Below are 16,430 nucleotides of genomic sequence, written 5' to 3'. Positions count from 1 at the left end.
AGGCACTACCAAGGAGTCTGGCCCTGCCCTCTTTACTACTTCCCATTAGGTATTTACACAAATTGTTTAGAGACACCCCCCTCCTCCTCTGAGCCTTCTCTTCTCCTGGCTGAACAGTCTCAGCTCTTTTGGGCTCTCTGTATGACAGATGCTCCAGTCTCTTAAATCACCTGTGGGACTCTTCATTGAAGTCACACTCCAGTACCTCCATGTCTGACTTGTACTGGGAAGCCCAAATATTAGCTGTATTTTTAATCTATTTTCCATCCCTTGGAACAGAAATAAAATAGTATTTCTTCTAGGCACATAAATGTTACTGATCATTTATGAGCACATTTACTTTGGAAAACACGATTTAGACACCCAAGATTCTTCTCTAGCATCAGTAAAAATAAAACTGAACAAAATTTGAGAAGTCTATACTGACCAAGTGGATCGTATTTTAAAAGGAATAGTATTATAAAAAAAATGCATAAACATTGCATTCTAATGTAAGATAATAAATACTACAGTTATACATGCAGGCAATTATGTCCAGTGAAAAGGGCTTCTAAGCAGGGTAACACAAAAGTATGACAGAGTTTTCTTTACTAGCAATAATATTTCTATAACATTTAATTCTACAAAAGGCAGACTGTTCTAATATAACATTTCCTAGTTTGAACATATTAACACACTCCTAAAGTTTTAAAGAAAATTAAAATATTCTCACTCTCTTTTTTCTTCTCTGTTACAGAGAAATAAAATACTTACAGGTATTTAGTTTTAAAGATGTGTTTAGAAAAAAATAAACCTCCAATATACCACAGATCTTTTTCAAAATAAAGCTTTTGGCCATCATTTCTTCAGAAGCTGGTAGTAAATGTACCTGCAATTTACCTTGTATATCTGCAGTAGCACATCTGTCCAAGCTCGTTTGCTCATTGTCTCAAATGTGCTGTCCTCCAGAATGAAGATACGCTTGTCACTTAATTTGCCTGAGCTTCTCATACTTCCTTTCTTCACCTCAGGTGTGAAACACTACAGACAAAAGGATGGGAATTTTTTTTCCATATTCATTTTAGCAGTTTGGACAGGAAATTCACACAAGGACAATAATGAATCAATGGCATAAATGGCTGTTAACATCTACTATAGTGCAATAGTGTCCAACATTAGAACAATTCGCAGTTTGCTGCTATCTCAGGAATAAGAACCATAATAAAGAATTCACAGGAGTTAAAAGAAGCAATCAGGAAACAGAGACAACGCACAAAATATTTCTTTTAAAAATGGTGAAATCTGTACAATAATCTGATCTCTGCTTTAAAACATATCTGTTGGACATCAATAGCAGGTATCAATAGTATCAGAAGGAATGGAAAAAAACCAGGGGAGACCAATGTAAATGTTGGAGTAAGCTTAAATCTCTACTCAGTCTCACACATGTGCTTAGATTTATGCAACCCAAAACAGTCACCACAGTAAGAACACTCATGACCCACCAAGAACTTCCATTAGTATTCAAAGGACTGAAAGTAAGCACTTGGGCTTTGTTAAAAAGAGAAAAAACACCGAACCTACCCACCTTCAGTCCAGTATTCACTTCAGCCCATATCTTATAATCTTCAGGTGCAAGCAGAAATTCTGGCATAACATGAGAAAGACATGCTCCTCGGCTTCTGAAATCATGAAGAAGGAAAAGTTAATAGGCAGGAAAGATAATTATTTTTCAGAGAATTCCAAGTTTTTCAACTTGTTCAACCTATGTGTAATCTCCACTGTGTTCTATCTAACTAGCCTCTGGACTAGTGATCCAGCTCTCTTAATTGCTTTATACAAGCGCATATATATATATATATATATATATTTTTTTTTTTTTTTTTTTTTTTTTTTTTTTTTTTTTAGATGAGCTTCATGAATAGAAGTTCATGTTCAATTCCTATGCCTACAGCTACACACTAAAAGAACATACAACTCTGGACAGATTGGCTTCTCTATAAGCACTGCTCCTCCATAAAGGATTTATTATAACACAAAGCACCAAAAACAAATAATATCCATTTCCACGTGAAAGCCAAATGACCAGTGTTGCGTCACATCAGCAGAACTGAAACTTGCTGATATTTTTATCTGTCTGCAGTTTCATATTTACAAATGATACTGGAAGTCTTATGGGTGTAAGCAAAGGTATTTCAAAACTCTCAATGGACCTGCCATCTCTTCACAAGTTACTAATAAATGCAACAAAAAAAGTAATTGCTGTAACAAAAGGCAACTTCATTAGACTGAATACCAAAAAAGTTAATTTCCAATTGAAGAAAGACTATTCCTTATCTCAAATGACACAGTTTAAACAAATGTGCTGGAAAGAAAGCAAAACAAGGTAGAATTTTGAAGTTTATGTTTCTCAGGAGAACAGAAAAGCTTCCTGACTTTTAGGTCAGGAAGATTATCACAGCATATCCAGATTTAAATTGTTCTCTGAGTTTTTCAGATGGTTAACGTGAATAAAAATTAAATTAGCATTTCTTCTTATATAACTAGTCTTTCATCCAAATGAAATGATCATGCTTTTCCAATACCATACAGTCCAAAATAAATTTAATTTGTACATTAAAAGTCAAATAGCACAGTTTGTAATTAGGATCATGACAAATTATTACTCTTCTCACAGAATTATATTTTTCTAGTAAGAGTACAATTTCAGTTTCCATATTTTACTTGGAAAATTATTCTTTATCTTTTCAAATTATTGAAATGTCATGTTTCATACAATTACCTAGCATATTGTTTAAAACAAAAATATTTTAATCAGGGACACAAAAACAGCATGAAGTTAGCAGTCTGGTTCTAAAACTCACCATGTCTGAAATTCCCATTTTCCACTAACCCATAGACTCTGTTCCATGAAATCTCTTTTAAACTTCAGCTCGTCCCAAATTTAAAAATTTGAAAGCTATATAGTATTAATCTTTTCAGGTGTCCTATCTTTCTTTTGACATTTTTACTTGGTAAATACATAGGAGTCGGTGTACTCTATAATTTTCATTCCAAGAAAAGCACGGAATGACGTTCCATGTCATCATAGAAAAGCTCTGTCTAACTGAATGTTCTCATAACTGGCTGCATTTTGCTACTGAGGAACACTGTCTTAAAAGAATTCTGCTTCATGCAGGTTAATATTTAACACGATGCCAGTTGTCCAAGATCAATACTGTCACACTGTTAAGGCATTTCTTCTCAAGACACAGGGCTTGCAACAACTTAGTTGTTCTGTAAAATACTCAAACTTTTCCTTTACTGCTGTGGTAATGCACCAAGGAAACCTTTTGAGTGGAGGACAATAAAACTGATACTTGGAATGTTGCTTGAAACACTGAGCACCATGCATCTGCTTTGGCAAGGGGAAAATTTGAAATACAAATTATATTTTATTTGAACTATGCTGACCAGAAAGAAGAGGTTGGTGTAAGAAAGCCAAGAACAATCTGCTGACTTTCCACAAATCACAGTGAACGTGCAGGGATAGCAGATCACAGATAAGTTACTCATATCTCAGCTGGCTGTAAACATCTTTCCATCATTATACAAAGTCATGCCAGCAATGCAAATATCACACATTTTTGTACTATGGTCTATGAACACCTGTGAGGAAATTCTAGATGATCCTACAATGCACAAATAGAAAAAGTAGATCCATAAATCAGGAGCAAAAAAGAAATTTTGTAGGATTCACACAAACTAGGAGAAGCAGAAAACTAACAGGATGTGGTAACATCAAGCACAAAATGAGCACCAAATTAATTATAAAAGAGTTCAGATTGGAAAAGACTTCCAAGATCATCAAAATAAATACAAGCAAAGGAGTCCAGCTAGAAATGCTTTTCTATGAAAACCTGTGTTGTTTTTCTAGGATTGTTATGGATTACTACTTCATGTCTGATCATTTGACCTCAACAACCATCCTCAATGCATCTGTGTACAGAGGCACTGGACTTAGCCATGACCAACTGGCTGCTGCTTCAATTCTGCTCTGAATACAGCCATGACCTAACAGCCAAAGCTCAGTAAAACTGAAGGCTTTTATTAAAATTTAGCTATTAAATAGCTTTAAAAAAATTCCCAAGAAACTACATTAGAAACACTTAAGTATTTCTTTCCAATTCCTGTTATTCTTATCGAAAAGGGTTGGGATCCACATCCACTTACCCCAAAACTCATAATTTTAACAAACATCATTTATGCTAGTTTCAAGATTCCTAGATTCCTGGAAAATCTCAATGGGAAGACTGCACATAAGAGTCATCCAGCTCCACCAAGAGCATCAGTGGAACGGTGAGATCATAAATGAAAAGGTTGATCTGACTGTCTAGTGAGTCTGTCTAAGAAATGAGGTTGAGAGCCATCTTTTGCAATTAAGGAAGCAGAGTTCCTGTGGAATTCCTGTGTTGGATATAAACCCACCAAAGAACATTTTGATTAATGTAAACTGCAGATAACCTTGGTAAAAATAAATGAAAGGTTATAATACATAAGTCTTATCCCACAAAAAGCATAAAGGAAACCTTACACCCACTGTATACCATTTAGTTAGAACCATGCTTGAAGTACGCTAATTTTAAAAAAAATGAAAGAAAAGATGCATTCATGGATATCTCATCATACTTGTACTTACTTAAGGAAAGAAAGCAATTCAGAATGCTGCCAGTGGAGCTGGAACATTCGTTCTACTGGATTAGTGGGCAATGACTGGCTCGCTGCAATGCCTGGTAGTGGTTCTCCATTCAGACGCAATAACATCTCATAAAAACCCTTATCTTTGTCAAGTTTTCGTATAAAATTCTTTTCTTGTGCAACGGTTAGCTGGACTATACATACATCACTAAGAGAGAAAAAGTCTTTGATATTATTCTTTTAAATGTACAAAATGAGCTACAATTACATGTATCACAATGCTAATTTAACAAACCATGAATTAAAAACAGCAGCAAGGAAGGTTGGAAAGTACAGCACTTTTTCATCTTTACAGAACTTTCAAAATAAAGTAAGAATTTTGAACTGCATGGAATATTTATTCCTTCATAAATAAAAAATCTTTCTGTCAAACATAATTTGGATTTTTATCATGTTTATAAATGTCTATGTGATTGTGTCCCAGGAGAGTGGCTTCTTCAGTATTTAGTACCAAGCTAGATAAGATCAACTAAGTGATGCCACCACAACTGATATATTTCCAGGGTGCTTGCAAGACTCTTGATTATAAAATATTCTTTCTCATCTGTTTCTCAATCTCTAGATTATGGGAGGGAAAAAGACATATTGTTAAAGCACTTACTTATGCCACCAAAGAAGAGATGAAAGCTAGAACTGTGTTCAGCCTTGGAGGAGAATCAATTTCACTTAAGAAGGTGACGTATAGTTTGAACTGCATATTTGACATACACTGCATTGAGATACGCGAGGGTATCATAGTTGAAAATATATTTTAGAAAGTTAAAACTAACACCTGGTTGGCATTTTCATATAAGCACCATACAGAAGCTACAATTTTAATAGAAAAATGTGCATTAGAATGTGTTTATATTCCTTAGATCATATCCAAGCCACTTGAGTAGATGTTAGCACGTTATGAGAGACAGGAGTTAGCGCTAGGCAGACATGAATTACCGTCTCAGTGAATAAGGTATTGAAATGGGATTTTGTCCCTTAGACCAGCCAAAGAGCGTGAACCAAGTCTTCACTGCAGTTAGGGTCTTTTGAAAGAAGATGTACTCCTCCTTATCTTCATCAGGAAAAAATGATAATTCAAGTTTATTTCCTTTCCTATCACTTCCACTGTCAGTTTCACTCTCTTCACTTGTTTCTTCACTCTCCTCACTTCCATATTCATCACTCTCACTTTCAAAAGTGGTACTCTCTGAATGATACACACAAAAAAAATCAAGAAAGATTTCTTATTTCCCCATTTAACACACAATTGTTTTCAAAGAACAAAAAACTGTCACACAACAAATGATCCACTTATTTTAGGAAAAAACTATTTAAATTATATGCACACACCTTAGGAATAGAACAAATTATATACTGAAATCTAATTTCACTTTCAGGAAAAAGCATTACCCAGTCAGCAAAAAATAAATTCAGGCACGGCTTACAAAGCTACAGCCAGCAATCTTAAAAGGATCAGTCTCACACACAGTTCCAATAGACATGGCTTTGCCTGTCAGTCACTGCTAGTTCACTTTAACAGTTATTGTACAGGTACAACTCCCACTATATCTATAAGCCTTTGGACTTTACTCCCCTTTGTTAGACTTTTTCACTCCTAAATTCTGATCTGCTCATAACTCATATTATATATGTTAACAACAATATCATTGCACAAAAAGGTAGCTAAGAAAACAAACAATAATTTTCCTTATAGCACAAATAACTTAGGTGACTCCATCCTTGAAGGTGTATTTTAATACCACTGTTGCAGTTTCATTAAATGATGCAAAAATAAAATTAATTTATACCTTTGTGAATAAAAAAAAAATCTTATTGGGATTTAAGAAGAAAAAAAGAATACAATGTGGAGAAAAGAGGTTCATTCTTTATAAGAGCATTGATTTTATGTGCTGTACTATGCCTGATATAGAATCTTCATAGGTTGAGCCAGTAGTTGCACCGAAACAACTTGTGGAAATACTACATGAAGGTGATGGTGATGTCAAACATGGCTGTAGAACAACTTCTCCAGTGCTGAGGTCTTTTTTGTCTGTAAAACAAGATTCAAGTTGCAGTTGAGAAAACATATTTTATTGCCTGTATTCTAACAAATTACAAATTACTGTCTACTTCTATATTTTTCTACTTCATGCTTCAATTAATCAAGTAACATTTCTTACTTGACTCACAAAAATCTCACTTTGGTCATTAAAATTTCATGCTTTTTTTTTTTTCCATTAACTGTATATTTTACAGGATGTGTCCTTCTACTTGCTGAAAGGCACCTACCAGAACAATGTTAATTCAAGAATTCTGTCATGAACAAAATATTCTTAAGGACTTCTTGTTCAGAGCTGTGTAATGAGTCTCAGCACATCATTATCAAGCTCTTTCAGACTCAACAACACATATTTTAAAAATCAAACTCAAAAGTAAACTTTATCAATCTATCAGTTCTGAGGTAACAGATGTTCTGACATTCTCATGTTGGCCTAAGATAGGATTAGAGGGCCCTCTGTTGTCAGTCCAAAACAAAAGAGGCACCAAGCATAGTTTCCAGGGAAGCAAACACACCACTAAGAGAAGGAAGAACTCTGCATGAGTATCTTTTAACTTTGATTGCTGGCACTGCTATTTTTATCATCTGTAGCAAGTAAAATGAGCATGGTGTCAGAGTGGAGGCAAAGACTTCCTGGGTACCTTTCAAAGACACTGTTTTATATAGATATGGTTGGGTCACATTAAACAGCATTCCACACCAACACAGTCTATACAAAATCACATAAAAAAGACTCAAGGAATTTAGGAGTAATGACTTGCATCAAAACTGACACAAACTGATGTGTGAACAATAAGCAATCAATGCAGGACAGAAATATCCCATTATTAATGGGAGATCATTTCTTATAAAACCATCAATTCATTTTTGGCTTAATCCTCAAGGGAAACATACAAAGTATCTTTGGAAAACAAGCTTGCAAAAATGGTCTATTGGTCACAAAAAAAAAAAAAAAAAAATCACACATGAATAAGAGATAATACTTTTTCCCCTTCCTGTCTTCATTTAACTGCACTATGATCCCTGAATGATGTAGTACCTATACCTATCTTCTATCTGGGTGAAGAAAACCAAAACATTACTTGTCTTCTTGCTAATCCCTTTCTCAACTTTCCAAGTACAAATTCTCTTCTCTCTTAAATACTCTGAGTAACACACTTACTTTAAGTTAACATAGTCTTAGAATTCAGTCTTTGATGCTAAATCTGTCTCAGATCTAAGGACTTACTTGCTTACCTGAAAAACTTGTCTATTTCACCAAAATACATCAGATCCCATACACAGCTATAAAAAACCATAATCATTTACCCCATACTGAACCTGCTTTAAGCAGGAGGTTGGATTAGATGGCTTCTGAGGGATCCCTTCCAACCTGAATTATACAATGATCCCAATCTCTTCCCATAAGCACAGCCACGCACAAAGAGATTACAGATCACTGAGGCATCAGAGAGGGGTTCAGGAGGGAGGACACAGGCAGAGATATAGAGACAGAGGCAGGCAGAGGGAAGTAGGCAGGGAGACATACTGCAGATAAAAATATTTCTGCTCTCTCACCACAGGCTTTTATTAGGCCTTAAAAGATAGCTGTGCCCTTCTCCCTTCAAGGACAGGAGTTAAAAACCCTGAAAACTATTCCCAATAGGCAAATAATGATCACATTTTAAAATAACACCATGTGGCTTCCCTTTTGCTTTCTTCAAACCATATGATCATTGTCTATCAATAGAATTCAAATTAACTGATTCTGTAATGTTTTGGCTGTTTTCTCTGCTCATACTTTAAACACTTCACAAAACATTCTGTCAGATTTAAGTTTGTTCAATATTTTTCAATAAACATTAACTAATCATTTATTTAACTTCTCTTCATTTGCAACAAGAAAACTGAAGACATTAAAAGGTTTTAAAAGTTTAATTGTAGTATTCCCCTTCAATAAATGAGGGAAAATGCTATCTTGATGATCACATTCCTGTTATCACCCTGAAAACACTGATAATACTAATGGACATAATATAATTTCAGAGATAGAATGTTGACTGCTTACTGCTTCTCCAGATAATTTTTTGATCAGAGCAGTGCAATGCCAAGTACGGGTATAAGGTAAGAAGACAATTGTCTGCTGTTCCAGCAACCTGATATGAGAACCTGTTGAAAGCAAAATATAAAAGTTACTGTTTTCTATGGAGCAATGATAATCAAGATAGTCCAGCACAAGAACAAAAGACAGAATAAAGGTGTCAGAACTCCTTCATTCTTTTCTAGTGGTTCAGCAGATTACACAGGTGGGACTGCACCTATCAAAATGCTGAAGTTTAGTATAGTATTTCCACTTCTTAGATTTACTATCAGCATGGGTGCATCCTCAGTCTGAAAGAGTCAGCAGAGATTTCATGAAATAAATTAACTCTGTATTTCCAAAAAGAAAAATAAAACCTACTAAAATTACAACCGACATTAATAAATTTCCTAAAGATGTCTGCTAACTTGCTAAATAATACTTCCTAAAGCTTTTGACAAGTGAAGCTTTCTTGAAAAGCAACATGTATTTTGATGTAGCATTTATTCTAGAAGACTTTACAGAAATGTCAAAATAAATATTTAAAAATAAATAGACTCAATTTAAAAACAATAAGATATTGACTGCAATTGCTGGAACATAATAGAAATTTATGTCTATGCTCCAGTGTTCACTAGAGTGTCTGTACTACTTGCAGCAGCTTTATTGATGTGCAGCAATCCACCTTTTAACCCTCTTTTTGTACTTCACCTCAGTCTCTCTGAGTGTAGTCAACAAGCAAATTATTGCCATCAATGCAACCCCGGGAGCCATCTGTATTTATGCTCTTAGCTCATTGCAACTGACAGATAATTAAACTGAGCTTAGTCCTATGTTATTAAATAGCTGGGTTTGTAGTCCCCATTTACTTATTAACTACCATTAATATTAATTAATTGTTTCAACTAAACTGTCAAAAGTAAAAAGAAAAATGTATTTTAATAATTCAAACAGCATGCTAATATCCATCTTGCTTTAATATATTGAGAATTATGCATATTGAAAATATACCTTGCACACAATAAATGAATATATTTTCTAGTTCCTTTAAACAACATAAGATAAATTTCTATTTATTGTAAATTTAGATTAATATTAAAAGATAATAAAAGACCTTTTAGATTAATTTCTTTATAATATGATGTAATTAGATTTTACTGGGATTTTTTGTGGAATAACATAAACAAGGGACACAGAACTGTTTTAAAAATACCAGAAAGTAGTTTTGTTTCCTTTTTCATACTTCTCTCTCCAAACACAACATTTTAGATATTGCTTTCAAGACAACTTTAATAAATAGAGAAAGGTTCCAAGAAAATCCATACCCATCTTTCTCACCTATTCACATGGGGATTCTAATCTGATAGTTAACAGTTATTTAAGTAAATAATCCAGCTCTGCAATGCTTTGTTTTGCTCTTAGGAAATGTCAATCCTACTGGAACTTGGCTAGGGGCAAGGCAAGGGCTCTGACCACTTGCACCTTGCAGCATAATATTTCTTGTAGCAAACTTCATTCTTTCTGCTTTTATTCAGCAAAAGCATCTCAGCAGCAGGGCATCAGCAGGACAAATGGCTGTTAGAGGTACATCTACACCTATCTATGTGCAAGAAATGTACATTTGCACGTGCTCAAAACAAGTGTCAGGGCCTATTTGTTCTACCTTTAACAAGCCATTTAAAGACATACGGGATCAATAACTACAACACAGAAAAGTTTGCCAACTTCCAGCTCATGACTTCACTGTGATAAATGACAATTCTCAATACTCTGCAGGCACACAGGTGAGCTTCAGACAGCTGATTTAGGGGCAGGAGGGGAAGAAAGCTGTACAGAGGTTAATGAAAGACAGCTCTCAAGTTACATGAAAGTAACTCAGATGTCTGTATTATTGAACTCAGTCGTCAGCTTCCTGATTTCTCAGTTTGAGATGAGCAACTCAGCCATCTCCATCCTAAATGCCAGTTTGGGATTTGGGGAAATCTTCATTCAGGCTCTGATTTGCACAATAAAGTAACACAGACAACTGTGCTTGAGATCAACTGCAGTACATCTGAACCACTTACACAAAGTCCATGAGTGAAACTACTCAGAGCAAAGGTAGTAACTGCACAATGTAGAATACAAAGAACAGCCACACAGCATCTGTGTACAAATCAGAGTACCCTCAGAGCTCATGTTGCTGCTGCAAGCAAAGCTCCTCCCTGTTCCAAGGATGTGCCTCATTGGCTGCTGTGGTAACACAGTAAGAGACATAAATACACCCAGCCAACAGAAAACACAATGCAAATATTGAGGGTGAGTGGATGGATCCTGCAAGTCAACAACTGATTCTGCAGCTGATATTGATCATAAGGATTTAACATCCATGACTGTGGCTGCAGTGACCATGAGATGGTGGAGGGCAGGACTGAAGGATGAAAAAGGGACTGAAGAAGCTGCTGTATGGAGAGAGACTGAGAGCTCTAAATGTTCAGCCAGGAGAAAAGAAGGCTCAGTGTGGGAAACAGAGAAGCAGAGACTTCTACAAGCATTAGTAAATTTGATTTACAGCCCTGGAAAGAACTTGGCTTGATGTAGTGGCAAAGCTGTGCAGGCTTTAAGCAGAACAATCATAAACCTGTGTTTCTATAGTTATAAGTAAGAAAATGTATTGGGTGATATGGTGAAGGGTTTTTAAGTATAGTAATGTGATTTTATAGTTTAAGTTAAGAATTTAGATGTTATAATAGAAGTATACGTGTGTACGTGAGCTAATAAGTCATTGGTTGTGGAACAGACGCAATGCAATAAAAAGTAGTGAAGGTGATACGTTATAAAGTCAAAACAAAGTTTCCTGTTAATTGCTTATTGGACCAAAAAGTTATAAATTATGATGTAACTCTGAAACTCGTGACTTTCTCCACTATGGTGACTTGTTACTAAATTATGGCCTTTGAGACTGTTGCCTTGATTTTTAAGTAATAAATTGTGATAATCGTGATCGTCCCATCTCTCTGGATTAATAAGGCATCGACAGAATAACGAAAACAACAGCTCAGGGGGATCTTGTCTATGTGCACAGATATCTGATGGTAGGCAGTAAGGAAGAGGGAGATTCTTCCCGGTGATGTGCAGTGAGACCACAAAAGGCAAAAGGTACAACCTGAAATACAGGAAATTCTATCTAGTCATAAGAGGAAAAAAAACAAACCAAAACCATGAGAGTGGCTAAACACTGGACAAGCCTGCCCAGAGATGGTTATGGAGTCTCATCCTTGAAGATACTAAAAAAATCAGCTGGGCAATAGAGTTGATTCTTTGAAGAGGGGATGAGATGATCTCTGGAAGGTTTTTCCAACCTCAGGCATTCTGTGATAATAAATATCAACTCACTTACTGGCCACCTGTCCACTTATCATCAGTGAGTATTCTAATACAGCATTTTCCCAGAAGTGCTATTTCAAATAAAATTCAAGAATGAGTCTGTACCTAAAAATTCATCTGAGATTCAAATGATGCCACTCCATTCACAAGGACAAATGGCAGAAAAGTGAAGGTGCTGGGAGCTAAGTATTTATCATATGCCTTTCAGGAACTGAGAGAGGGCACCAGAAAAAAAGCAGGCACCCTTGCATACAAATATGGAAGAGAGATTACGAAGGTTACATTCTGTGTGTGTGGAAGCATCTTCTACCACTGATCTTTGCTTACAACATCATTAATAAAATGATGTTACAAAAGTAGAAGTCTTGCACAACATATTTATTTTGTATTTGCAGAGGGTTTAACTAAATAATAGAAAAGTCTGTATTATTCTATTGGAATGAAAGGTACCTGTATTGCTAGCAAATGTGAAGTCACTAAATATATTAAATTATTCAGTGTATTTGGTTTTATAATGCTTACTAAAGCAAGTAAAAAATTTGTTATCTGCATGAACCACCATTGCCACTGCTACTCCAGTGTTTATTCCCTAATGTGTATTTCCAAAGAACACAGAACAGGAGAATGGCCATTAAATATATTGTGCTTACCAACGTTTGAAACTTGCTGATCACCAAAAGTAAAAGCTCCAACTGTGATGACAAAAAAATACTACTGAACATTCTAAAAGAAAGTTTATATAAGAAGTTCTTTCACTTCTCTTAAGGTAACTCTGATTTTTTTTTCATTAATTTGTTTGTTTTAATGTTTGTGGAAAGACAAAAGAACACTAATCAAAATATATTTATCCATGTTAATTTGCTCTTTAGCTTTTCAGATGTTTCCTAAGTAAATACAAGTGATTTGTTTTGTATCAGTGTACCCCTAATGTTCTAAGAATGTAAGCACGGTTAAATAACCCTTCTTCAACAGTATTCATTAAGAAATGCAGAATATTAATAAATTGCTAAGGAGAAAGAATCCAAACACATTAGCATCTAAGTGACAAATTCCTGTAGCAACACTGTTCTGTTTGGGTAAATTAAGAAAATATTTAAGGGAAGCTCACACTGCCAGTTTAGGAAACAAAACAAATTGCTTGCAGAATTGGTTAGTGACAAAAGAAAACTTGACCTAAGAGTGTGGCATTTTACAGATCTCTAAGAATAAAGAACAAGTTAGATGCAGGGAAGTTGCGATTTAAAAGTCAAGAAAGACCCACCCTCCTCCCTCCCCTCAAAAATCCTAGAACAGATCCAGAGATGATGGAACTGGAAGAAAGAGGAAAAGATGACCCATGCCAGCTCTGCCATTATTATTCACAAATAAGCAGTTCCCCAACACTGAAGGGTCCTTATCCTTTGTAGCAGGAGCTCAGGCACCCCAGCAACCAACATAATACAACAATGAATAGTGTCTGATGCATAATTTCACACTATATATAAGACTTGGAGCTGGCAAAGCATCCACATTTTTTTCTAGTAGCAGCAGGGACGTCAGCACTAAATTCCTGAATAACAGATGCTTCAGCTGTCAGGGACCATCACGATGGTAGAAAGCCACAAGCACAGAAAAGAACAGGGTGATTAATGGGTTCAGACCATCCTGGATTTCAAAAGCACTCCCAGCTATCTCAAGTAAAATGCCAGTATATTCTTAGGTCAGATGAATGCTGCAAAGCAGCATGCAAATATCAAGAACTACAATGTTTACTAGCTCCCTGCTTTCTCAGAATGTAAATGATATTGAAAGAAATTGACAGCTCCTGTTCTCCCAGGCATGCCAGCAGAATACATGGATTTGACATTTGCCAGCAATGCCTATTAAAGAGTTGCATGGTTTGGGTACGTTTCCCAAGAGCAAAGGGAACGTTTTCCCCTGTGAGACACAGAGATCTGATGGACTATCAAAACAACTGGAACCAATCCATAACTGGGTTAGTGATGGTGTCTCAGTTCTATCATATTGTTATTAGAGGTTGAACTCCCTGACATTCTCTCTTCCTGAGGTTCCACCCACGAATAAGGTGAATAAATTCAGAAATTTCATGAGTTTCCACAGCTTCCCAGTGGGAGAAGGAAAGGAAATGGAGAACTGTAGAACATGGGAGGAAAAGACCTCAGCACACTTGTGTTATCAATGACACAGCAATTTACCTACACCACATGCGGGGATTTCGGTATATATTGCTGCCCAGAACACCATTTTCTTTTATTGTATGACACAACAGGTACCGGTTGTTTATTACTTATTCCTAGAAATGATAAGTTAAATGCTATTTCAATCAAGATGGCAGAAGACTTTCTTTTCTGCTACATTCTTTGTGTAATAATCAAATTAAAATATATAATAACAATAATCACAGAACAAATATATAAACATGCCATATTCACAGAGGGGATTTTTTGTGAAATATGTGTCATAACTAAACATTTCTCCCATTTATTAAATACTTGCTCAAGACATTCTTAGATTTTATGTTATCTTCGGCTCCTGAATTCCTATCAGTCCTATGTAAGGAAGGGTCATTTATTCCGCTTTGGAATCAAAGGAGCAAAAAGAAAGCATAAAGATTTAAAGTAATATTAGAAATTAACTGCAAATTCTCATTTAAAGCAGTCATTAAAAGAACATTAATGCACTTTTGTATGTTCCATTTAATGGAATCTGTGTGCACAGTAAATTATTGCATAAATGACAACCATATATCTCTTCAGTTTTCTTTTACTGTTACATTTAGTATTGCTTTGTTATACAAAATGATTGCCTGTCATCTTTCAAATGTTTTTTGTAAAGCAGCCAAATTCAACACTATCTATTCTCTAGCCAACCTTCACTCTGTTTTAAAGCAAAAAAAGTCATTATTTACGGCTATGTGCATGGGCTATGTGAATCAATCCTACTGACATTTTAGACCTGAATTTAGAAAAGCAAAATACTGCAGAGCGTATGTAAAGTGTATTTGGTTTGTATGGCCAGGTTTTGGTAGCAGGAGGGGCTGCAGGGGTGGCTTTGAGAAGCTGCTGGAAGCTTTCCCCATGTTCATCAGAGCCAATGCCAGCCAGCCCCAAGACAGATGTGCCACTGGCCAAGGCTAGGCCAACTAGAAATGGTGGCAACACCTCTGTGATAATATACTTAATAATTTTAAAAATATTATTGCAGAGATGTAATTGCAGCCAGAGAAGAGCAGAGTGAGAATAAGGGAGAAGAATAGCTCAGACAGTTCAGTGGAGAAGGAAGGGGAGGAGGTGCTCCAGGTACCAGAGGTGAGATTCCCCTGCAGCCCCTGGTGAGGCCATGATGAGACAGCTGTGCCCCTGCAGCCCATGGAGATCCATAGGGATGCAGAGATCCACCTGCAGCCCGTGGAGGAACTCCACGCTGGAGCAGGTGGGTGCTGAGAGGAGGCTGTGAGCCTATGGGATGCCTGTGCTGGAACAGGCTCCCAACAGAGACCTGCAGACCCATGGAGAGAGGAGCCCACGCTGGAGCAGGCTGTCCCTGAAGGACTGCACCCCATGGAAGAGTGACCCATGTTGCAGCAGTTTTGGGGGGACTGCTGTCCATGGGATGGATTCACATGGAAGAAGCTCACAGAGAACGGTCTCTCACAGGAGGGAGCCCATAGTGGAGCAGGGGAATTACTCCTCTCCCTGAGCAGAAGCAGAAACAATGTGTGATGAATTGACCATAACCCCTACCCCCTGTCTCCCTGCGCTGCTGGGGGGAAAGGTAGAGCTAGGAAGGAGGGAGAGGTGAGGGGAAGGTGTTTTTAAGGTTCTCTTTTAGTTCTCATTATCTTGCTTTGATTTTTTCAGTAATAAATTTAATTAATATCTCTAATTCGAGTCTGTTTTGCCCATGATGGTATTTGGTGAATGATCTCTCTTCTTAACTCATGAACCTTTTATTATATTTTCTCTCCCCTTTCCAGCTGCAGAGAAGAGTGACAGAGAAGCTTTGGTGAGTGCCTGACATCCAACCAGGGTCAACCCCCATAGAGTGTTTGCCTGTTCAATGCTCCTGCTTTGAAATATGCCTAGAACTAGTTCTGCTTAGAAGTTAAGGCTTTTGTTCTAAGTTGCTGTAGAATACAGTATTCTACCAACCTATGAAAATCTTGACTTGATTATTTTAATAAGAAAATCCCAGAACACAGAATATGAGTTGAAGTTCAAAAGTTTAGTTCAAATCATTTTAAAGTACATATTA

The 16,430-nt window shown here is 36.3% G+C and overlaps 1 protein-coding gene across 1 annotated transcript in view; it reads right to left on the bottom strand.

Annotated features, from left to right (window-relative positions):
* Positions 1-16,430, bottom strand: part of CFAP47 (cilia and flagella associated protein 47) — a 270,533-nt gene that overhangs the window by 206,683 nt on the left and 47,420 nt on the right. The window contains exons 27-32 of the mRNA XM_042035463.1: positions 8,799-8,899; positions 6,614-6,742; positions 5,650-5,899; positions 4,658-4,864; positions 1,568-1,661; positions 880-1,020 (exon numbers count right to left, since the gene is read on the bottom strand). Of these exons, the coding sequence (XP_041891397.1) occupies positions 880-1,020; positions 1,568-1,661; positions 4,658-4,864; positions 5,650-5,899; positions 6,614-6,742; positions 8,799-8,899 (922 nt within the window). The remainder of the gene's footprint in view (positions 1-879; positions 1,021-1,567; positions 1,662-4,657; positions 4,865-5,649; positions 5,900-6,613; positions 6,743-8,798; positions 8,900-16,430) is intronic.

The sequence above is a fragment of the Corvus kubaryi genome, unplaced genomic scaffold (genome assembly GCF_017639235.1).
Source record: "Corvus kubaryi isolate FWS band 111438036 unplaced genomic scaffold, C.kubaryi_AGA036_p1.0 133, whole genome shotgun sequence".
Classification (NCBI taxonomy): domain Eukaryota; kingdom Metazoa; phylum Chordata; class Aves; order Passeriformes; family Corvidae; genus Corvus; species Corvus kubaryi.
The sequence above is the reverse complement of the archived record's forward strand: the minus strand, read 5'-3'. Positions and strand labels throughout refer to the sequence as shown.